This window comes from Protopterus annectens, chromosome 13.part0 (assembly GCF_019279795.1).
Source record: "Protopterus annectens isolate FY-2018-M chromosome 13.part0, PAN1.0, whole genome shotgun sequence".
Classification (NCBI taxonomy): Eukaryota; Metazoa; Chordata; order Ceratodontiformes; family Protopteridae; genus Protopterus; species Protopterus annectens.
The window spans coordinates 346,280,404-346,304,418 of NC_056747.1; the positions used below are offsets into that span (position 1 = coordinate 346,280,404).

A 24,015-nucleotide genomic window follows, 5' to 3' on the forward strand; every position below is an offset into this window, starting at 1 on the left:
TTAGATTGTGGTATAATGTAACAATTGAATAACATTGTGTTACATTTTAAGAAAAAAAGCTGTCATTAAAAGGTCAAGCAATTGGTTTACACAGTTGTCCAAGTAGGTGCGTCATCCAGGCCAATAGCATGCTTTTGGAGTAGTTCTGCATAATTTTACACTTTAAGCCAGTGGTTGTGTTTAATATGCGAGAAGAGTTGAATTTAAGGATTTCATTCTTTCAGAAGTGTAATGGTCCTTAAGACATGCAGTGAGCAGGGTCTTTGGGACAAGGGCATTCAATATGTCCTGAATTAAAAAGTTAGTAAAATAACTGTGTGTGCTACATTGTATAGGTGCTGTGGTACTGTAATTAGTACCTGTTTTTAAGCTGAAGCAGTAGGTTTATTTGGAATTTTATTCGTTGACCTAGTGGGAAAGGTGGATGGGAAGACGCGTTTGAAGGTATGATGATGAAAAATCCTTTGTCCTTGACTGCAGAAAGAAAATGTTCTGTTTTCTGTGTTTTGTGATTTCTGTTTGTCAGTTTATATCTAGAAGAATGTTTGTTGGTGGCTGTTAAACCAGAATTTTGAGCTCAGCCTTTGTCAGAGCAATGGAACTGCTTTATGAACCTGACTTTGGCCGTTGATTTTGCTTCTGTTTTATCGTTAGTTAATGCAGGTGCTACGATAATGATAATTGGTTAAAGGGTCAGGACCAGAAGAGATAAGGAGCAGCAGAACCCACTTGCTTCATTTTGTTGCATTTATGCTTTTGTTTGGAACCCTCTTTCATTTGAGGGATATATGGGGGTGGCTTTGGGTGGACCAGAGTGTGAAGATTTAATGGTTTTCCCTTTAATTTTTTTTTTATTAGATAACACCTGACGATGATGCTGTGGTGGCACTACTATGCGAGTGGGCAGTCACCTGCAAGAGGTCTGGCAGACACAGAGCTATGGTGGTGGCAAAGCTGCTGGAGAAAAGGCAGGCTGAAATTGAGGCTGAGGTAAGGGCACCACAGTTATTGCTTTGTGTCTATGTGCATTGAGGCTAATGGTGTATGGCTTTTTCCTTGACAGCAAGCAGCAGTCTCTAGTATTTTCCGGAACAGCAGTTTTAACATAAAGAACATCTGTCTGTCCTTGCATTGTAAGGTTTGTGCCTCTCTCGTCTTCATCTCCGTCTTACTTTCAGTTGCTTGCAGTTGTTCATTTGTACACAGAGTTTCACATTGTAGTGAAATAAGGGGAAAAAGTCCATTCTTCTACTCTTCCTTTGGTCTTTGATAGCATCTTCATTTTCTCTTGCACTGTAAAACTGAGTGTTGCACTGGATAGGAGAGTTCTATTGTTCAGATGTGCATTAATGTCTTTATCTTGAAGCTTGACTGTGTAACAAGTAGGCATTCATCCTGTTTTAGGTTTAAGCTAGTCATAATTCCTTCAAGTGCAAAGATACTACAGAGTTTCCTACCATTGGAGGAATTGTTTTTTCACATAGTAGCACCTTACGCCCTTTCATTTTGCAGGCTTTTCTTTATTCTTGTACAGAAGAATCGGTTACTAAACTGGAGCAAAGTGAAAGAAATGTTGCTCATAAGTGTTAAACTATAGGCTTGCAAATTCTAAGGTTAGGGACGGCGTTTCCAAGACATTTAAGCCCAAGTACAACATCTTTTCTCATTACTACAAATAGTTTAACCATAACTGGAAGGAAACTGGGCTCAGATGGGGGGGCGCGGGGCGCACAATCAGAATACTCTGATAATACTGAGTTTGCATTGATGGTAACCTTGAATTGGATGACATTTGGCATCCTTTATTTCTTGTGGATCATAATGTAGCATTTGATTTTCTACTTGCAGGTACTAAGAAGCCCATTTTCTGACATTTTAGATAACTACAGCTATTTTTTTTTTTATATTGCTCAGATGTTAGACTGGCATCAAGCCAGCTGGTGGAAGTAGGCATCATTCATCTGTTGTGGTGTTGCAAACCCTTATCCTTTGCTTATGATAAGAGCTTACTGGTGTAGTTGGTCTCTGCAAAGCATGAGATGTTCATCAGAATATTTACCCTTCCAGTCATCACTTCTGGGATTCATGATTGAAGGAGCCTAGTGGCTGGCAGGTTTTCAGAGCTTTGATGTCCTTCAAGGATGCATCTGCAGTCATCACATATGGGTTGTCCTGCCTCAGGCAGCCCTTCGGTCGGCCGGATTCCAAAGTCTGGGTCCGGCGTCGGCTGATGTCACACTTTCCCCGACGCCACTTTTTGGGCATGAAGTATAATGTCAACAGTTATTCATACTGTGACAGTTTACCCCAAGGAAAATCTGTTGCAGGGTAAATTCTGCAGGAATAAATAGGTCCAGGAAAACCATGTACCTAGTCTAGTCTTGCTCCAAGGCCTCCACAAGTCTTCTCTAGAAATGCAAGCGGTTGAATTGCCTTTTGAGAAGGTAGTGAAAAGTGGTAGCAGTTAAGTCAGAAGTCTTCCCTAAGTTTGTTTAAGATGGAGATTGAGGCATTTTCACGTTCCATTATGTTGCTTTCATTAGGCATGTCCTCCTAGACTAAAACTGCCATGCCATCAGTCAGCTCAGAAGCGTCTCTAAAGGCCTCGGCAGCTGACACCCACATAATCAGCGATGTGGAGGGTGGTATCTCTCACTTCCCAGTGTCTCTAAGGCCAAATTGTCCTTTACAACAGTAGCCTAAAGTTCTGAAGCACAGAAGGGCACTTGCAGGCTTGTCCAAGTAGTGTGGTTCCTTGATCCAGCCCACAACTCAAGTTTCATCCTAAGACCTGTTTGAGTTGCCTCAGGATTTCATGAACTTTTTAAAATGCAAACAGACATGAGTGGGGAACTCCTTGGATATCAAGGATCCTTCCAAGAAACTAAGTCTAGAACCTGTGCTGGTTGGATGATTCTGATACTCCAGACTCTTAGGATGGGTGGTGTATGTCAGACACACACACTATCCCTTTCTTACTGTAAGTCTAATATTGAGAATGCCATCTTTTGTGATCCTTTACCACAGAAGATCTCCTTTGGGGGGTACTCTTTACAGGATGACTGATATCTTCCATTGAGATGAGGAAGAGAACTTGTAACCTGTAGGCCTTGTTTTGAGGGTACAGGAGCTTCATGGTCCTGCCCAAGCCTTGGTGTATTGCAGTTCTTCAGCTTTGGAAGTCCTGGAAGATGCATTTATTAATGCATCAATGTTGCCTGACTCCCTCTGCCCTGCTATGATGAAGCTGAACCAGTTTATAAGGTAGAGAATTCCAGTAAGTTCTCAAGTAAGAACCTTCTGGCTGAATAAGTTGTTGATGTTTTTCGTGTTTCACTGTTGAAGTCATTACGTTTGGGTTATCTGCCTGCAGGTAGCCCTCAGCCGGCCTGATTATCAAAGTCTTGGGTCCTGTGACGTCAGGTAGTCAGGGGTATAAAGCATGCAGCCGATGCCATTACATCAGTCTTTCTTGCCATGCGGTGCCCGAAGCAGTTCGCAAGTGCCGATCGGCAGACTCCTGAAATTTTCGTTTTCTAGTTTTAGAACCGAAATCTTCAAAAAAGTTAAGTACCCATTTGGGGATCCTTTTTCGTACTCTAAACCGATGTCAGTCTAAGTTAATTGTAATACCTGTGGAAAGCAAATGCCTCAAAGATTTTTATTCGTACTGCATTCCTTGCCTAGGCCCAGACCACAACGTCCCTCGCTGTCTGTTTTGTGCCTTATTCAATCCTCGAACTGTTCATCTGTCCATTTTTGCAGCAAACTATTTTAGTACTCTGTTTAATTTTCCAGAAATGGCTTCAGTAAGCCACCCGACTACCAACATTCTGAATAAATGTAAAGATAAAGACAGAGACAGCATAGGTCCAAAGCTGCTGACGAAGCTTTAGTTAAGCTAGTCGTCAGTTCACCGGTACTAAGTTAGGCGCTTTCGCAGCCCCTGATACCCACTACTTCAGTCTAGCAGGCCTCTACTGAGATCCATTTGGAGTCTGGTGTACCGCGAGATGCTTCAACTATGGAACCTGCGGATGTCTCTACTTTGGATGGGTCCGGAGCCTCTGTGCAGGCACCGGCTCCTGAGGGTGTATTCAGGCCTACGGACTTGCATTTCAAACTGACACCATCTTTTTCATCAAGGCATAAAACTCTACCCACGCCTAGAAAACTGACGTCCAAACTGCATGGTCAGGCCCATATGTTTAAAAAATCAAATAATGGTTGAAGACCTTATTACGCTAATTAGGGGAAGCCAGCCTTCTCCCTCTAAGAGACCTAGAACTGATTTTCCTTCTGATTGTTCTGATCAGGATTCTGATATTTGTTTCTTCTGATGACTGGGATTTGCCCTTATCTACCTATGAGGATTCTGATGCAGAGGATTCCATACCCTCTGCTTCCCCTCCAGAAGAGTTCTCTTTTGGTGAAACCTTGCACACTCTTAAGGAGCATTTTTGCTGGGTAAGCCAGGATTACTCTTGACTCCAAAAGGAGGCTTAGGGAATTCTTACTCCTACCTCAACACAGGCCTTTACTGGACATTGTAGATGATGCCTTCTTGGAATCCTGCCTGGCCCCAGACACTTTACCTCTGGTTCTCAGAAAACCTGATTGGTATTACAGAGTACCTGACTCTTTCAAGTTCCTCTTTAAGAATCCTACTGTGGACCCAGAGACCATTTCACAGGGACCCAAAGGCATTAAGGCCATTACTGCCAAAACCCCTACCCCCCTGATAGAGATTCCAGGGCCCTGGACAGATGGGGTAAAAAGGTATACACTTCTGCTACTTTGGCCATTTGGGCTTTAAACTGCCAGTTTCATATGTTAAAGTATCAGCAGCATATTATTGGACTACTTAAACAGAAAATGATGTTGATTCCTGACTGTGCTGAAAATAAAGAATTACAGGATTTAATGCATTCTGCTGAACAAGTTGGTAAACATACTTTGCAATGTGGTTTTTACTCTTTAGAAGCATCTTGCAGGGCTGTTGTCACTGGGTCTGTTCTTAGAAGGCATGCTTGGCTTAAGGAGCACAATTTGCCAGATCATGTTAAAGCTAAATTACTGGATGCTTCCTTAAACCAGGACCGCCTGTTTGGCAACAAAGCAGAAGTAGTACTTAAAAGGATGGAGGAAAAAGCTAAATCTATGCAAACTGTTAAATATTTCCTCAGAGCTTTGGCCGGCTAACATCCTACCTGAAATCAGCTGGACATATAAGTGAATTTAAGTACACTTTTATATGCTCTTTTGCATATAGTACTGTATTTAATTTATTTATTTGTGTTTTTCACTGAATATTAACGCAACTGAAGTTGTGGCTTTCTCTCTACAGAGTACTTTTTAGAATTTCTGTGTAGCCATTGATAGCAGTGTGTTTGTGTGTGTGTGGGGGGGGTAGTTTCACCTCATCACTGACATTCTGTCTTGCCTTATATAAGTGGCACATTTTGAATTATCTCTGCTTAATATCAGAGCTTTGGCCGGCTAACATCTACCTGAAATCAGCTGGACGTATAAGTGAATTTAAGTACACTTTTATCTGTTCTTTTGCATATAGTACTGTATTTAATTTATTTATTTGTGTTTTTCACTGAATATTAACTCAACTGAAGTTATGGCTGTCTCTCTCCAATTAGTTCCCTACCCACCCTCCCTGTTCTTGTTTTGGTGTTTATGTTGGTGGCTTTGAAATTGCCCGCCCCTCTTGTTGATTTGTAATTGGATACTCCTCCTTGGCCCATCTCATTTGCTCACTCAACTGAGTGCAGTGAGATCATATTCTGATTTCAGACACTCCTACTGTGTACAAAGAGAGCATTTGGGAAGGACAACCCCCTATAGCCTCTTAATCCTGCTCTGTTCCCTCCCTCAAAAAAACAAAAAAACAAAAATATATATATATATATATATATATATATATATATATATATATATATATATATTTATATATATATATATATATATATAATTTATTCAGCTGCTCTTACTGTAACTGTCTTAGTTGCTCTTCTGCGTGCTATTTGTTCAGTCGCTCTTACTCTGCACTTATTACTGCTTGTTAGTAGCCCTCTAACTTGCTGCCTTCTGCACTTGTTTTTTAGTTTGTTAATTTAATTGCATTTATTTGAACTGTATTTGCAGTAGTGTTGCTACACACTCTAGTGTGCTGGCCTGCACTACAATTTGAATTGTATTTACTGCTGTTTTAGCTGCTTTTCTCTAACAAAAAAAAATTCTAAGCTTGTTTCTTGCCTTTCCTTTGACTAATCAAGTCCAGATACAGACTTGCTGTGTCCAGGACTGTCGGTGGGCTTCTGGGCCCCCCCAGGCCTTTGTGTTGGAGGGAGGCCTTCTGGCTTGTCTGTGGGAATGGTGGGCACTGTGTAGCGTATCTGCCATGGGGAGGGGTGGGTTTTGGCCCTAAAGTTGTAGTTCATTGGCAGTTTGGACAGTTTTTCCATCTCTTTCTGGTTGGAAGCCCGTTTTACGTTTGGTCCCTGCCTTTCCTGTGACTGGTGTGGTCCAGGTACGGATTTGCTGTGTCCAGGACTGTTGGTGGGCTTCTGTGCCTCCCGGGCCCTTATGTGTTGGAGGGAGGATTTCTGGCTTGTTGGTGGGAGTGGTGGGCACTAGGTAACCTATCTACCACAGGAGGAGTGGTTTCTGTCCCAGAAATTAGTTTACTGGCCGTTTGGGAAGCTTTTCCATCTCTTTCAACCTTCTCATTTAAAAGTCTGTGTTTGTGCTTGTTTCCTGCCTTTCCTGTTACTAGTCTAGTCCAGGTACAGATTTACTGTATCCAGGACTTTTTGTAAGCTTCTGAGCCCCGCAAGTCTTTGTGTTGGAGGGAAGCCTTCTACCTTATCAGTGGGAGTAGTAAGCATTAGGTAGCCTATCTACCACAAGAGGAGTGGTTCCTGGCCCAGAAATTGTAACTGTTGGCCATTTGGGCAGTTTTTTTTTCCATCTCTTTCAACGTTCTGGTTTAAAAGCTGCACTTGCGCTTGTTTCCCACCTTTCGTGTAACTAGCCTAGTCCAGATAGAGTTGCTGTATCCAGGACTGTTGGTAAGCTTCTGAGCCCCGCAAGCTTTTCTGTGTTGGAAGAAAGCCTTCTAGCTTATCAGTGGGAATGGTAAGCACTAGGTAGCCTGTCTACCACGAGAGGAGAGGTTCTTGCCCCAGAAATTGTAGTTTATTGACCATTTGGACAGTTTGTCTCTTTCACCTTTCTGGTTTAAAAGTCCACAGCTGCGCTTGTTTCCCATCTTTCCTGTAATTAACCTACTGGGTAGCACTAGAAAGCCTTAAACTGGTACAAGCCTTCTAGCTTAGAAGAGAGACTTTGAAGTGATTATCAGTTTTCTTTACTTTCTTGCTGTACTTAAGTTTTCTGCCTAAACGCAGATTTTCCAGCGTTTGTGATATAAAAGCTTTTTTTCACATGTACTTATTTGACTGCCTGCACTTTTAAAAATTTGTTTTTTGTTTAAATTTATTTTAACTGTTGTAGGCTGCACACTAAAGTGTGATGGCCTTTTCTGATTGTAGTAGTTTAAAGTTGTTTTTAGTGTATTTTTTTTTTACTGTGCCTTATCTTTTCAAAAAAACAAAAACAAAAAAATTCCTTGTTTCCCGCCTTTCTAAGCTAGTATAGTCCAGTTTTCAGGCTAGTGCTGAATTCAGGGCTGTGATACTAGTTTCTGAGCTTGCCCATACCTTGGATAGAAGGAAGTTTCTTTGTTCACCTGTGTGAGAGAGGGGAGCTTTGAGCAACCTTGTCCCTGGAGGATTGGTTCCAGCCCAGAAGTTAGTAGTTTATTGGCCATTTTGGGCTAATTTCTCTTTCATTTCCCTGCTATAAAAAACGCGTTTGTATGGTTTTGCGCACAGGGCAGTGCCTGTTAGCTGCCGTTAAATTATTCCTGGCTCCACTAAGTCTCCTCTTCAGTTTTTCCCCTTGAAACTAGTCTAACTCTCAACCTAAGCACTCAAAAAGCATCTTACAGCCCAGCACTTGCTCAGACTTAATAGCAAGCACTAATATATCCTGACACTGATTGCCCAGCAGGGCAAGACTGTTTATTCACCGCTCACCAACCAAGTGACTAAGCAGCTCACCCTACTATTCAGGAATGATCAAAGGGCAACTTCAGGTGCACTCTCCAGTCCAGCTGGTGAATCTGGGTATCATGAGGCAATGTTACAACTGCCTCATGTACACAGACAGCAGTCTCCTCCTACTACAAAACACTAACATATGCGAGAAATGCAATTATACAGCCAAACTGGAAGCTAAGCTGTCTCCACCCAAGACTGGAACAGACAGTCGAGAGGAGAAGGTTAACACTTGCACCACACCTCCAGCCACACACAGACCTCCTAAAACAGCACTGGCAAAAAATACACATAAATACGCAAAATCATACTCGGAGGCTCTAAATAAAAACCTGCAAAAGCATCAGAGACCTCCAAAGCAGACCCAAACAACCTGCACTTCCCGTCACAAACCAGACAACACGTAAAACACAAAATCAGTGTGCCGCACAATCACAGTCCTTAAGGCGAAATAACATACCTAACACACAAGTAATAAGTGACTATTAGTCAGGCACACTGACGTCCCACTCACTAGGCTGGACAAGCAGAAGGTTACTGTTTGCTGCCTGTTGGGAGCCAGAATCCGCCACATAACACAAGCACTCTGGTCACTCCAGAACAAGTACAAATATGAGTCTGTCATTGTTCATGTTGGTGTGAATGACCTGAGACATACCTCCCTGGACTACAAGAAAAGAGACATGGAAGAGCTCTCTGATCATGCAGCCCAGGCTGGTATGATCCTGACCCTGAGTAGCATCCTGCCCTCACCAAGAGTGGTACCTCCGTATAAAGAAAAAATGATCAATTTCAACAATTGGCTAAGCTTCTGGTGTCATTCAAAGGGGATCCAGTGTCTGTCAACCTGGGACAACATGCTCGACAAGCTGTGTTGCTTCGCAAGAGACGGCTTGCACCTGTCACACCTAGGCTTTAGAATACTGGCCAAGGCTCTTGCTGCCCCCATAGTGCCTTTTTTAGGCAAGGCTCAAAAGTCAAACCCACCTCCGTAAACAGCGCAATTAACAATAAACTGAGGGTTATGCTACTCAACGCCAGGAGTGTAAATCTCAAAATGCACGCGCTTGAAGCACTCCTCAGTATGGAGAACGTCGACATCTGTGCAGTAACAAACTTGGTTCAAGGCTCCAGAGAGCACCCCAGTACTACCGGACTACAACTCATACCACATGTTTCGGCCACAGAACATGGACCGAAACACAAAACGAGGGGGTGTATCCATATTCATCAAGGATACCTACACCTCTAGGTTAGTGGCGCAGCATGATATCTCTGAAATCATCCATGTGCAACTAACATCCGGCAAATCTGCAATGTGAATTGTGGCCTACTACAGGTCGCCCTCCATGACCCAGGACCACCACTCCACCTTTCTGGAGACAATGGAAAACATGAAGGTCCTACCGAACACCCTGATATTGGGCAATTACCCTATCATTCAATGGGAAAACTACTCTAGTACAAATTCCCAGGCCCAGCGCTTCCTGGAATTCAACTCAAACACCCTGGATCAGCTGGTAAACTCCCCTTCCAGAGGTGAAAACATATTGGACTTGGTCATCACCAACATGGGCGATGTGTTCCACACCAGAGGTGAACCCGTCGCTGGTTAGATCAGACCATAAACTAATCACTTTGGATGTCCACACCCCACCACCACCCTACCAAGGAAACCACAGTAAAAAAACTTTTCTAAAGCAAACTTCACCTTACTTAAGACAGAGGTGGTAAGTTTCACAGCCCCCACGCTAAAGGATAACGCTGTCCAAGATGCAGAAACCTTTACAATTGCACTCTGAGCACCTACAAGGATGCATGGATTGTGCCATCCCTAGCAAAACCAAGACGCACTCTAAGAGAAGGAAACCAGTGTGGTGGACCCCTGCCATAAACAGGCTATACAATAGAAGGAGGAAACTAGTTCAGAAAAAAAGCAAATCCCAAGAAGGAAAGGCATCCATGATCAGTATCAGTAAGAAACTAAGGTCCCTCAAAAAATCATCCAAGACTAACTTTGAAAGAAAAATAACCAAGGATTCAAAAGATAACCACAAATCTTTCTTTAGCTATGTCAAGAATCTAAGTGGCAACTCGCAGATATGCACTGAACCAGTGCAAAATAGCACAAAATATACTCAACCTACTGATATTGCCAACATCTGGCAGATAGATTCAGTGCAAACTTCACCCCCCTCTCACCTCCATAATGGCCCACAACAATACCAGAAAAGTGGAGTGTCCCAAAAATCAGACGCACAGGTGAAAACAGCCCTTTCAAAAGCGAAAAACACAGCATCAATGGGATCAGATGGTGTCCCAGGCTGTGTCTATCACGAACTACAGAATGAACTAACCCCCCACCTAAACACGCTGTTCAACCTCAGCCTCTCCACAGGCTACGTGCCCATAGAATGGTGCACAGCAGTGGATGTTCATCGTGTTTCACTGCTGCAGTCATTACACTTGGGTTATCCTGCCGTCAGGCGGGCCCGCAGTCGGCCAGAGTTCCAAAGTCTTGGTCTGGCGTCGGTTGCTGTCGCTTCCTCCCTGACGTCAGTGCGCCAGGGGTATATAAGATGCAACCGACGCCATTTTCTTCAGTCTTTCCGCACGGTGCCCAAAGCAAAAGCAGTTCGCAAGTGCCAGTTGGCAGACTCCTTAGATGTCATTCGATTTTCAGAACCGAAGTCTTCAATAAAGCTAAGTACCCCGTTGGGGAAACTTTTTCTTGCCTCAAACCGATGTCAGCAAAAGTTAATAATTGTATTTCTTGTGGGAAGCAAATACCTCATAAGGATTTTCATTTTTACTGTATTCCATGCCTAGGCCCAGATCATGATGTCACTAGTCGGTTTTGTGCAAGATTTAACAAACGCACTATTAAACGCCATTTTGATTTTGCTTACCATTACTTTGGCTGAAGATTTAATTATACCATGCCGTCGGAACAGTTGACTACCGTAATGCACAAAAAACACAGAGACAAGTATAAGGACAGACGTCCGAAGTCCAAAACCGATGATGAAGCCTCTAATAGGCCAGTCGCCGGTTCTCAGTGAGGCGCTTTCGCAGCCCCTGACACCCGCTACCGACTCCCACATGGAGGTACCTAGGCCTCTGGATACTCTAGGTGTTGGGCCTACGGAGACTAACCCTTCAGATGGGTTCGGAGCTGCTGAGCAGGCATCTTCTTCTGAGGGTGTTTTCAGACCTTCTCAACTTACCATTAAAACTACAGCCAAGTCTAAAACTCCATTAAAGACAAAGAAACAAGTACAGCATTCACCTGGACAGGCTTCCATGCCTAGAAAACAGATGCTCGAAATGGCCGAAGACTTGATTACTCTGATCAGGGGTTCCCATCCCCCTCCTGATAAAAGGCCTAGGCAGGATACAGACTATGATTCCTCTGACCAGGTTTCTATATATTTTGATTCCTCTTCAGACCAGGAATACTCTTTACCCCCCTATGAGGACTCTGATGCTTAAGAATCAATTCCTTCAGCCTCTCTTCTGAGGATTATTCTTTTGGGGAAACTTTACATACCATGAGGGAGCATTCCCATTGGGAGGGCCAGGATTATTCAGAATTCAAGAAAAGGCTCAGAGACTTTTATTGCCTCAGCACAGGCCCCTTGCTATTCCGCCAGTGTTGGATATTGTGGATGGATGTGTTCTCTGAATCCAGTTTAAATCCTGATTCTTTAGCCCCTGCTCCAGTCAAGCCAGACCGGTACTACAGAGTCCCTGACTCTCACAAATTTCTTTATAGAAACCCTGCTGCTGACCCAGAAACTATTTCCCAGGGTCCCAAAGGGGTAAAGGCTTCCACAGTTAAAAATCCAGTTCCCTCTGACAGGGATTCAAGAGCATTAGACAGATGGGGGAAGAAAGTTTACACTTCTGCAACTTTAGCAGTGAGGGCTTTAAATTGCCAGTTTCACATTCTTAAATACCAACAATACTTAATGTCTGAATTAAAACAGAAAATGAGTACTAGTGCAGAACATCCTGACTTCAAGGAAATGCAGGATTTATTGCATGCAGCTGAACAAGTGGGAAAACATACTCTGCAATGAGTTTTGATTCATTAGAGGCTTCTTGTAGAGCAGCAGTTACAGGATCTGTGATTCGAAGGCATGCTTGATTAAAAAAACAAAGTTTACCAGATCATGTTAAGGCAAAAATATTGTATGCTCCTTTACAGCAAGATATTTTATTTGGTGTTAAGGCAGAGAGGTATTAAAGAAAATGGAAGATAAGGCAAAATCTATGCAAACAGTAAAGGATTTCTTACAGGTACAGCCACCTCGATTTAGCAGAAATTGGCCTACAAAAAATTGGTCCTTTCCAGTGTCAGACAGGCCACAAAGAGGCAGATACAGACTCCCAATAGGCAGATCTCAGCCCCAAGGCTCTTGCAGACCAAGACAGTGGGGTGCTTCAAACCCAAAAGGAGGTGAGGACAAGTCACAGCCTTACAGGAAACAGTCCCAATGACTTCCCCCCCTTCCAATGCCAAGCTCTTCCCTTTTGGCAGCTCCCTTGGGGGGAAAACTAGCACTTTTTCACAAAACTGGCAAACAATCACCCAAGACAAATGGGTTCTGAATATTGTGTTCTCAAGGGTTACAGGTTCCACTTTCACACTTTACCAAGGGTAAAAGGAATGCCAGACCTGGCACAAAATCAATGGGCAGAGGCAGGAAAGCAAATTACAGCCCTCATGGACATGAGAGCTATTCAAAAACTGCCACAGCAGGGACAAGGATTTTACTCAAGACTCTTCCTGGTACCCAGAAAGGACAAAGCCTGGAGACCCATTTTAGACCTTTCTACTCTAAATACTTACCTGGATGTTTCGAAATTCAAAATGTTGACACTACAGCAGCTACTTCTCATGTTGGGCAAGAAGGCTTGACTTGTTACTTTGGACCTCAGAGGCATACCTGCATGTCCCTGTCAGACAAAATTGCAGAAGATACCTCCGATTCATAGCGGGTTCAATGCACTACCAATTCTCTGCACTGCCCTTTGGCTTATCTATTGTGCCCAGGGTCTTCACAAAATGCCTGGTACCAGTAATTGCATTTTGCAGACAAAAGGGAATTCAAATATATCCATACCTGGACGACTGCTTTATTCAAGCAGAGAACAAGGACATTCTTCTAAAGCATCTGGCGTTTGTAAAAAGGTTGTTAATTTGCCTAGGGTACACAGTAAACGAAAAGAAGTCAAAACTAGTGCCCTCACAAGAGATAATATTCCTGGGTGCCAGCTTAAATACAACGGCCCAGATGGCTTATCTCACGCCAGACAAACAAGGACAACTGACTCAGTATTTTCAATTGATAGCAACAAAGTCCCAACTCCCTGCAAGAAAAATTCTGCAGGCCTTGGGATTCATGGCATCCTGCATACTACTAATTCCATATGCCAGACTGCATATGAGGAAATTACAATGGTACCTAAAAAGTGTTTGGACTCAACACACTCACAGTTTGGAAACAGTAATAAAACTAATTCCCTGCCTACAACAGGAGTTTCGATGGTGGGCACAGGCATGTCACCTCAACAAGGGTCAGCCTTTCACTCTACCCACAGACAGGCAGACTTTAACAGATGCTTCGGATTACGCCTGGGGAGCACACATGGCAGGAAAATGCATTCAGGGCAAGTGGACCACAGTCCAAATGCATCTTCACATCAGTCAAAAATAGATGGCTGTACAAAATGCCCTAACAGCTTTCAAGGACCTTCTGCATCCAGGACAATTATTATTAAAGACAGACAGCACCACAGTAATGTGGTACATAAACAAGCAAGGGGGCATTCATTCTTACCCCACTATGCAGACAAGCCATGATCTTGTGGAACACAGCTCTAACTTATCAAGTTCATCTGCAAGCACAATTCCTTCCAGGAAAGAAAAATACTCTGGCAGACGACTTAAGCAGAAACATCATGGGTCCTCAAGAGTGGAAACTAAATCCACAAGTCTTCAGCATGGTAATGCAAAAATGGGGGTGCCCAGACATAGATCTTTTTACCTCCACACTGAATTGCCAACTACAAAAATTCTGCTCAAGGACGTATCGCACACAAGCATGGAAAGTGGATGCTTTTTCGTTCAGCTGGAAAAACCTAAAAGTTTATGCCTTCCCGCCACTGCCTCTCCTTTCAAAGGTACTCCTAAAAGCCAGACAAGAAAAACCACAGATCCTGATTGCTCCAGACTGGCCACACCAGCACTGGTACCCAATCTTAAAGAACTTAGCTCGAGGACCACCATGGATTTTACCTCAAATTCCACACCACCTGACTCTACAATCAATCAGATCCTGCGCAGTCAGCTCAAAACCTTAAACCTGGCTGCATGGCAGATTCATTAGTCAGAGACAACACCTCTCTGTAAAGCTGTTATGGATGTCATTTTGGAGGCAAGGAGGATTAGCACCAGGAAATCTCACTCAGAAAAGTGGAAGCGATTCTGTGCCTGGAACCAGGCTCAAAGGTTTGACCCTCTTGTCCCAAACATTCCTCAGATACTACAATACTTAACTGAGATGCTGGACAAAGGGCTATCCTTCTCATCCATGAAGATCCACGCCTCTGCCATCTCGGCTCATTACAACACAGACCCTCCTATTTTCTCTCATCCATTGCTCAAGCAGTACCTCAGAGGGGCTAAAAAAAGACCGGCCCGGAGAGCACCAACACCTACTTGGGACCTCAATTTTGTCTTGGAAAAACTCACTTTACCTCCTTTTGAGCCAGCTAATTCAGCAGAATTAAAATGTATCCTGGAAAACTGCTCTGCTTCTGGCAATAACCTCAGCACAGAGTCTCAGAGTTACAGGCACTAATGGCAGTGGAGCCTTTAATCATTTTTCATCAAGACAGGGTTTCTTTAAGAACAAACCCTTACTTTATGCCTAAGGTGGTATCCATTGTGGCTCTTAACCAAACTATTCACTTGCCAGCCATTTATCCAAATTCCCAGAATAAAGGGGAGAGACTTCTGCATTCCTTGGACATAGACAATTATGTTTCTACTTGGACAAAACAAAAGCTTTCAGAAAAAAGGAGCAGTTTGTAGCATATGCTGCAGGATCACAGGGAAAGGCTATTTCAAAGCAGACCATTTCAAAGTGGATAGGACACTGTATCCGGTTCTGCTACACACAGCATGGAAAACCTGTACCATCTAACATTAGACCACATTCCGCCAGGGCAACTGCCACTTCTACTGCCTACCTTAGAGGAGTACCTACCAAAGATACCTTGGAAGCTGCAACTTGGAGTTCAGTGCACACCTTTACCAAGCATTACCATTTGCTTCTTTATTCTAGGTGTAGAGTTGGCTTTGCCACTGCGGTGCTGCAGGGCCTCATAGCCCCACCAAATCTTCTATAGAACCAGTCACCCTAACACAGCTTTGGGATTCAACCCAAGTGTAATGACTGCAGCAGTGAAACACGATGAACATAAGTACAGTTTTGTACCTACCATAAATGTAGATGTTGGTGTCTTCTCTGCTGCAGTCCAGGTTACCCACCCACCATCCCCTCTTTCTTAGCTGGGACTTATCTATACTTCTCAACCCTATACTACCTATGTGGTGTATTTGCTGGTTACTGAAGGTTTTATTTTTACCTTATTGTATGTTTTATTAGCAATATGTATTGCCTACCATTTTTGGGGGCACCTGACATCTGGGGCAAGTAAAACTGAAGAAAATGGCATCGGCTGCATCTTATAAGCCCCTGGCGCACTGACGTCAGGGAGGAAGTGACAGCAACTGACGCTGGACCAAGACTTTGGAACTCTGGCTGACTGCGGGCCCACCTGACGGCAGGATAACCCAAGTGTAATGACTGCAGCAGTGATGACACTCTAACATCTACATTTGTGGTAGGTACAAAACTGTACTTTATTCCTGTCTACAAAAGAGGGGCCACAACTGACCCTGGTAACTATCGCCCCATAAGCCTGACTAGCCTGGTCTGCAAGGCTATGGAGCGCATCACCATGGAACTAATTAACAGACATTGGTAACCTCCAAACACTTGACCCGACCCAGTTTGGCTTTAAGGGCAGATCATGCCTACTAAATCTGGTTGACTTCTTCGAGTCAGTCACCAAGACCATAGACGAGGGAAAGGTGGTTCACACAACCTGCCTTGACCTCCCCAAGGCTTTCGACACCATTCCCCACTCTGTTATTACAGAAAGACTCACTAGCCTGAACATAAACCACTACGTCACGAGATGGGTTGCCAACTGGCTTATAGACAGAACTCGCACAGTAAGAATAGCGGGCTCCAGGTCCAACTCTAAACCAGTCACAAGTGGTGTCCCACAAGGCTCGGTCCTGGGACCCCTACTGTTTGGCATATACTTCTCAGAAGTACAGGCAAACACACAGGAGTGACTATGGCTAGCCAGGTTCGGCGATGACTGCAAACTGGGAGCCATAATTGAGACTCCGGCTGACACGGACATCCTCCAAAAGGGCCTTACTGAGACGGGCACCTGGTGTCAAAGTCACGGCCTCAAGCTAATTGCCAAAAAATGCATAGTCATCCCATTTGGGGAAAAAAAACACCCACGAATTACCGCATAGGTGGCAGCCCCCTTAATACAGAAGAGGTAATAAGAGATCTGGGGACCCAGGTAGATATTAATCTCTCCTTTGACAATCATATTGCCAAAGTAGTTAGGAAATCCTTCTATGTGGCCCATCTAATTACTAAAGGGTTCGCATCTAGAAATAAAGAGGTTATAGTGCCCCTCTACTCGTCACTCATTAAACCCATCATAGAGTACAATGCCCCATTTGGGATGTACCTCACAAGACACTTCCAACAGCTGAAAAGACCAAAAAAGTACCTCACCAACAGGATTACTGGCCTCAAACATATGTCCTATGCAGCCCGACTGAAAAAACTCCAGCTGTACTCCGTGGCATATCTTTTACTCAGAGGTGATCTCTGCCTGACTTACAAAGCCATGTCCAACTCAGAATTGATGGACATGCTCCACCTAAAGAAATCCAAGTCACTGCAAGCCACACACTCTAGTGAGTTAAACCTCGCCACAACAATAAATAGAACATGCTGGAGGGATAGATTACTGATGTTCATCGTGCATACAGCTGCAGTCATAACAGATGGGTTATCCTGCCGTCAGGCGGGTCCTCGGTCGGCCGAATTCCAAAATCTAGGTTCGGCGTCTGATGTAGTCACTTCTTCCCTGACGTCAGTGTGACAGGGGTATAAAAGAACCAGCCGACGCCATTTTCTTCAGACTTTCTTGCTGCACGGTGCCCGAAGCAGAAACAGTTAGCAAGTGCCGGTCGGCCAGCTCCTGAGATTACGAATATTTTCCAACCGAAGTCTTGAAAGCTAAGTACCCCGTTGGGGAAATTTTTCTTGCCTCAGACCGATGTCAGACAAAGTTAATAATTGCATTTCATGTGGGAAGCAAATACCGCATAAGGATTTCCATTCCATCAGCATTCCTTGCTTAGGCCCAGACCACGACGTCTCGGCCTGTCGTTTTTGTGCTACATTCAACAAACTCACTATTAAGCGTCAGGCGGAGTTCGCCCAACACTATTTTGGCAAAAAGTTTAATTACATTGTCATCGGATACTCCGACTCCAGTTTTGAGTAAAAGACGCAAAGATAAGGACCGACATACGAGGTCCGCAACTTCTACCGACACCACGCTAAAGCCGACTACAGGTACTCTGGTTCTCAGTGAGGCGCCTACGCATCTGACTTCCGATGACACTTCCTTAGCGGTGTCTTCTGTGCCCGAGGTCGCAGGCTCCTCGGCCCACACCCCGATTACAGATACCGACGCCACTCTTGGCGGGGAAACTCGGAGTTTAGACAGGCCTGCCACCTCTCAAGGTGTCTTCAGGCCTTCTTTTTCCATTAAGGCTTTCACTAAATCTAAAGCAGCCATGCATACTAAAAGACAAGCTCCACAGGGCCCCTCTCAAGGCCCCATGCCTAAAAAACAGATGCTCAAAATGGCTGAGGATTTGATTACTCTTATCAGGGGTTCTCAACCCGCCTCGGACAAAAGGCCCAGAGTAGAGGAAGAATACCCTTCCGCGGACCAGGCCTCCATTACTTCAGAACATTCTGAAGACCAGGAACATTCATACTCCCCTTTTGAAGATTCTGATGCAGAGGAGTCCATTCCCTCTCTCTCCCCCCCCGGGGACTATTCTTTTGGGGAAACCTTGCATACCTTGAGGGAACACTTCCACTGGGAAGGCCAAGATTACTCAGACTCCAAGAAAAGGCTCAGGGATTTCCTCTTACTCCCTCAGCACAGGCCTCTGGCTATCCGTCCTGTCTTAGACATTCTAGATGATGCGTATTCAGAGGCCAGCCTTAACCCAGATTCTTTACCTCCAACTCCAGGGTTCCTGATTCACACCAATTCCTATGCAAAAGCCATGCGGCTGACCCAGAAACTATTTCACAGGGTCCCAAGGGAATTAAGGCCTCCACTGCCAAAAAATCCATTACCTTAAGAGAGAGATTCCAGAGCTTTAGAAAGGTGGGGGAAAAAGGTATACACCTTGGCCACTTTAACCATGAGGGCATTAAACTGTCAGTTCCATATGTTAAAGTATCAACAGTTTTTGTTATCTCAGTTGAAAAGCAAAATGTCACAACCTGAACAACCAGACTTGAAGGAGTTGCAGGATTTGTTGCATAGTGCAGAACAAGTGGGTAAACATACCTTGCAATGTGGTTTTGATGCTTTAGAGACCTCATGTAGTGCTGCTGTTACAGGATCAGTCATACGTATACATGCTTGGCACAAACAGCAAACCGTACCAGATCATGTCAAAGCTAAATTACTAGATGCACCTCTTCAAAAAGATGTTTTGTTTCGTGTTAAAGCTGAGGAGGTATTAAAGAAAATGGAGGAAAAGGCAAAATCAATGCAAACAGTGAAAGATTTCCTACAGGTACAACCTCCACATTTCAGTAGAAATTGGCCTTCAAAAAATTGGTCCTTTCCAGCCATGGACAGACCTCAAAGAGGTAGATACAGGCGCCCGAGGGGTAGAGGGCAATCTCAGGGATCATTTAGAGGCAGGCCATGGCAAGCACCTACACCAAGAGGTGGAGAGGATAGATCACAGCCATTCAGAAAGCAGAACCAATGACTTTCCCCTTTGCATGCCAAGCAAAGCTCTAATGGCAGCACCTTTAGGCGGAAAACTGGCATTATTTTCGAAAAATTGGCATATTGTCACAAAGGACAAATGGATCCTGGACATTATAGACAGAGGCTACAGATTCCACTTTCACACCCTTCCAAAAATGAGGCGTGCCAAACCTGCCACAAAATCAAAGGGCAGAGGCACAAAAGCAAATTTCAGCTCTCATGGACATGAAAGCTATTCAAGAGGTACCTGCACAAGAACAGGGTCAAGGTTTTTATTCCAGACTATTCCTGGTACCAAGGAAGGACAAAGATTGGAGACCTATTTTGGACCTGTCCATCCTAAACACATATTTACTCGTACCAAAATTCAAGATGCTCACATTACAGCAGCTTCTTCCCATGCTGGGCAAGGAGTCTTTGCTGGTAACATTGGACCTCAAGGAGGCATACCTGCATGTCCCTGTCAGACAAGATATTTGAAGATACCTCGGATTTCTTGCAGGTTCAACCCATTATCAATTCTCTGCATTGCCCTTTGGCTTATCTACTGCGCCCAGAGTGTTCCCGAAATGCCTGGCATCAGTAATTGCCTTCTGCAGACTTCAAGGGATACAAATATACCCATATTTGGACGACTGCCTGATCCAAGCGGACAGCAAACATACTTCTGAAACACCTGGCGTTTGTAATAAAGTTGTTGAACTCTCTGGGATGCACAGTCAACAAAACGAAATCAAGACTAATACCCTCTCAAACAATAATTTTCCTGGGTGCTAGCTTGAATACAAACACCCAGATGGCCTACCTCACGCCAGAGAAACAAGGGCAACTAACTCAGTACTTCAGAAAACTGGCAACCTTCACCAGGCTGACTGCAAGGAAAATCCTGCAGGTTCTGGGATTCATGGCATCTTGCATCCTGCTAATCCCATGTGCAAAGCTGCATATGAGGAAAGTTCAATGGTACCTAAAAAACTTATGGTCTCAACACAGCCACAGTTTGGAAACAATTATACCACTGATTCCATGCCTCCAAAAGGAATTTCTGTGGTGGGCTCAAGCATGCCAAAGAACCATAGGTCTCCCATTCTGCTTGCCTCAAGCAAATCAAATCATCACAATAGACGCCTCGGACTACGCCTGGGGAGCGCACATGACAGATCAGTGCATTCAGGGCAAATGGTCCCAAAAAGAAAAGCACCTACACATCAATCAAAAGGAAATGCTAGCAGTAAAAAATGCTGTTATGGCTTTCAAAGACCTACTGCATCCAGGCCAGCTATTGATAAGGACAGACAACACCACAGTGATGTGGTACATAAACGGGGAGGAACCCATTCATATCCCCTGTGCAGGCTAGCCATGTCCCTTTGGAACATGGCTCTGGAATTACAAATCCAACTTCAAGCACAATTCCTGCCAGGCAAGGAAAACACGCTGGCAGACAACCTAAGCAGAAATATGACAGATCCACACGAATGGAAGTTGCATCCTCAAGTTTTTACAAAGATAATTCAAGCATGGGGAAGGCCAGACATAGATCTCTTTGCTGCCCACAGAAATTACCAATTGACAAAATTCTGCTCAAGGACCTATCATCCACAGACCTGGAAAGTGGACGCACTCTCTTTCAGTTGGACAACAATGACAGTTTATGCCTTTCCACCTCTTCCTCCGCTGCCCAAAGTTCTATTAAAAGCCAGAGCAGACAGACCAAAGATGATTCTCATTGCTCCAGACTGGCCAAGACAACACTGGTACCCACTCCTGAGGAGCCTGACGCATTCCCCACCATGGATCCTGCCTCTAATGCCTCTTCTATTGACCCAGCACAACTTCAAAACTCTTCACAGTCAGCTGAAAACACTCAATCTAGCCGCATGGAGGATTCCTTAAATTCACAACAGACCCTACTCTCCAAGGAGGTGCAGGATGTCATTTTGTAGGCCAGAAGGCCTTCTACTAGAAAAGCCTACTCTGTAAAATGGAAATGGTTTTGTGCCTGGAATCAGAAAAAGGGTCAGAATCCTGGAATACTGAATTTACCTCAAATATTACAGTACCTAGCTGAGATGCTAAGCAGTGGACTTTCATTCTCCTCCATCAAAATCCATGCCTCAGCCATTTCTGTTCAATACAACACTAATCCTCCTTTATTCTCTCACCCTCTCTTAAGACAGTTCCTCAGAGGGGCTAAGAATATAAAACCCCCAAGGAAGCAACCAGTACCTGCTTGGGACCTCAATTTCATTCTAGAAAAACTGCCCTGCCTCCATTTGAGCCAGCTACTTCAACAGAACTGCAATATTTGTCATGGAAAACAGCCTTCCTTCTGGCTATCACCTCAGCACGCAGGGATGTCCTTCAAGGATGCATCTGCAGTCATAACATATGGGTTGTCCTGCCTCAGGCAGCCCTTCGGTCGGCCGGATTCCAAAGTCTGGGTCTGGCCTCGGCTGATGTCGCACTTTCCCCGACGTCAGAGCTTCTGGGGTATAAAGGCATCAGCCGACGCCATTTTCCTCAGTCTTTCTTGCCGCTTGGTGCCCGAAGCAGAAGCTGTTCGCAAGTGCCGGTCGGTCAGATCCAGAGATTTCAGCTACCGAAGACTTCGAAAAAAGCTAAGTACCCCGTTGGGGACTCTTTCTTGCCTCAGCCGATGTCAAAGTAAATAATTGTTTAACTTGTGGGAAACAAATACCTCATAAGGATTTCCATTCTTACTGCCTTCCTTGCTTAGGCCCAGACCACGACGTATCAGCCTGTTTAGCCTGTGCCTCTTTCAACCGACGGACTCTTAGACGTCAGTCGGAGTTTGCAGAAGAATTTTTTTGAACCGATTTTGCATATGAAATGCCGTCGGAGACTCCGACTATGCATATGGCCAAAAAACGCAGGGAAAAGGACCGACACTCGCGGACCGCTGTTTCGGCTGAAACCACGGCTAGGCCTACCGCGAGGGTCTCTGTTTCGGCTGAAACAGAGTCCTCGGTTCTTACTACGACCGAAACCATACCTCCGACAACTGAGGCCAGAGAGGCCCCGGCTGAGTCGGCTTCAGAAATCCCTACCGAAGCTAGTGCTCAAGAATTGTCCGACACCATTCCTTTGGACATTTCTACACCTGCACGTGGGGCAGCTAGGCCCCCAGCTTCTATGTCTATTAAGACCTTCTCCAGGGCTAAAGCTGCCAAACTTTCAAAAGCTTTGCCTGCCAAATCTACTTCACCAATTCCTTCCTCAAGTTCTCAGATTCTCAGTCTTGCTGAGGACCTTATATCCTTAATTAGGGGTTCCCAACCTCATCCAGACAGGGCCTCCCAACCTCCACCAGACAAAAGGCCCAGGACTGATCCCTCTGAACCTCTCTCCTCTGATTACTCCACAGATGGATCTGATTTGTCAGACCATCAGGAAGAGGCCTATTCGCCTTATGAGGATTCAGTTGCAGAAGATTCTATTCCTTCAGCCTCCCCTCCTGAAGAATTTTCCTTTGGGGAGACTTTGCACTCAATGAGGGAACACTTTCAATGGCAGGGTCAGGATTTTTCTGATTCTAGAAAAAGATTAAGGACATTTTTACATTTGCCCCAGCATAGGCCCTTAGCCATACCACCAGTGCTAACTGTAATTGATGATGTGTATAATGATGTCAGTACTGCACCTGATTCTCTCCCCCCCGGCCCCTGCCAAACCTGACAGATATTACAGGGTCCCTGATTCTCACTTTCACCTGTATAAAGCCCATGCTGCAGACCCAGAAACTTTTTCTCAGGGCCAAAAAGGTGTTGCAGCTGCGACTGCCAAAAATCCCCTACCCTCTGAAAGAGAGTCTAGAGCATCAGAGAGATGGGGTAAAAAATACATCTACTACTCTTTCTGCCAGGGCATTAAACTGTCAATTTCATATGATACAGTACCAAGAATATTTGTTAGATCAGCTGAAGAAGAAGCTTTCTTCTCCTGACCCTTTACACCGTAAATCCCTTCAGGATTTGGTACACAACTCTCAGCAGGTCAGTAATCATTTCTTAAAATGTGGCTATGATGCACTGGAGGCTTCATTTAGATCAGCTATGACTGGGGCAGTAATTCGTAGGCATGCCTGGCTAAAAGAGCAATCCTTGCCAGACCATGTCAAGGCTAAACTTCTTAGATGCTCCAATGGAGAAACAAAATTTATTTGGCTCCCCTGCACAGGAGATTCTAAAGAAAGTGGAAGAAAAAGCAAAATCTGTGCAAACAGTAAAGGAATTTCTGCAGGTCCAACCTCCGAGGTTCAGCAGAAACTGGCCTTCAAAGAATTGGTCCTTTCCAGACACCTCCAGAGCACAGAGAGGCAGGAATAGACGCCCTAGAGGCAGAGGTCAATCAAAGGGTGCCTACAGGGGCAATCAGTGGCAGCCTGCCAACCAGAGGAGTAGTGCCACAGCTGCAACTACAACCACTACCACAGGACAGACACAATGACTTGACTCTGATTCCGCCTATCAGGGATCAACTGGAAGCTCCCTTGGGCGGAAAGCTGGCTTTATTCTCGAAAAACTGGCATTGCATTACAAAGGACACATGGACATTGCAAACAATAGACAAAGGATACAGGTTTCACTTCCACACTTTACCAAAAAGGAGCGGAATGCCAAACCTTCCACCAAACCAGAAGGCAGAGGCTTTAAGA

General features: G+C 44.6%; 1 protein-coding gene across 1 annotated transcript in view; it reads left to right on the top strand.

Moving 5' to 3' along the window:
* Nucleotides 1-24,015, top strand: part of MED12 (mediator complex subunit 12) — a 4,088,267-nt gene that overhangs the window by 1,156,668 nt on the left and 2,907,584 nt on the right. Inside the window, exon 11 of the mRNA XM_044054827.1 lies at nt 859-990. Within this exon, the coding sequence (XP_043910762.1) occupies nt 859-990 (132 nt within the window). The remainder of the gene's footprint in view (nt 1-858; nt 991-24,015) is intronic.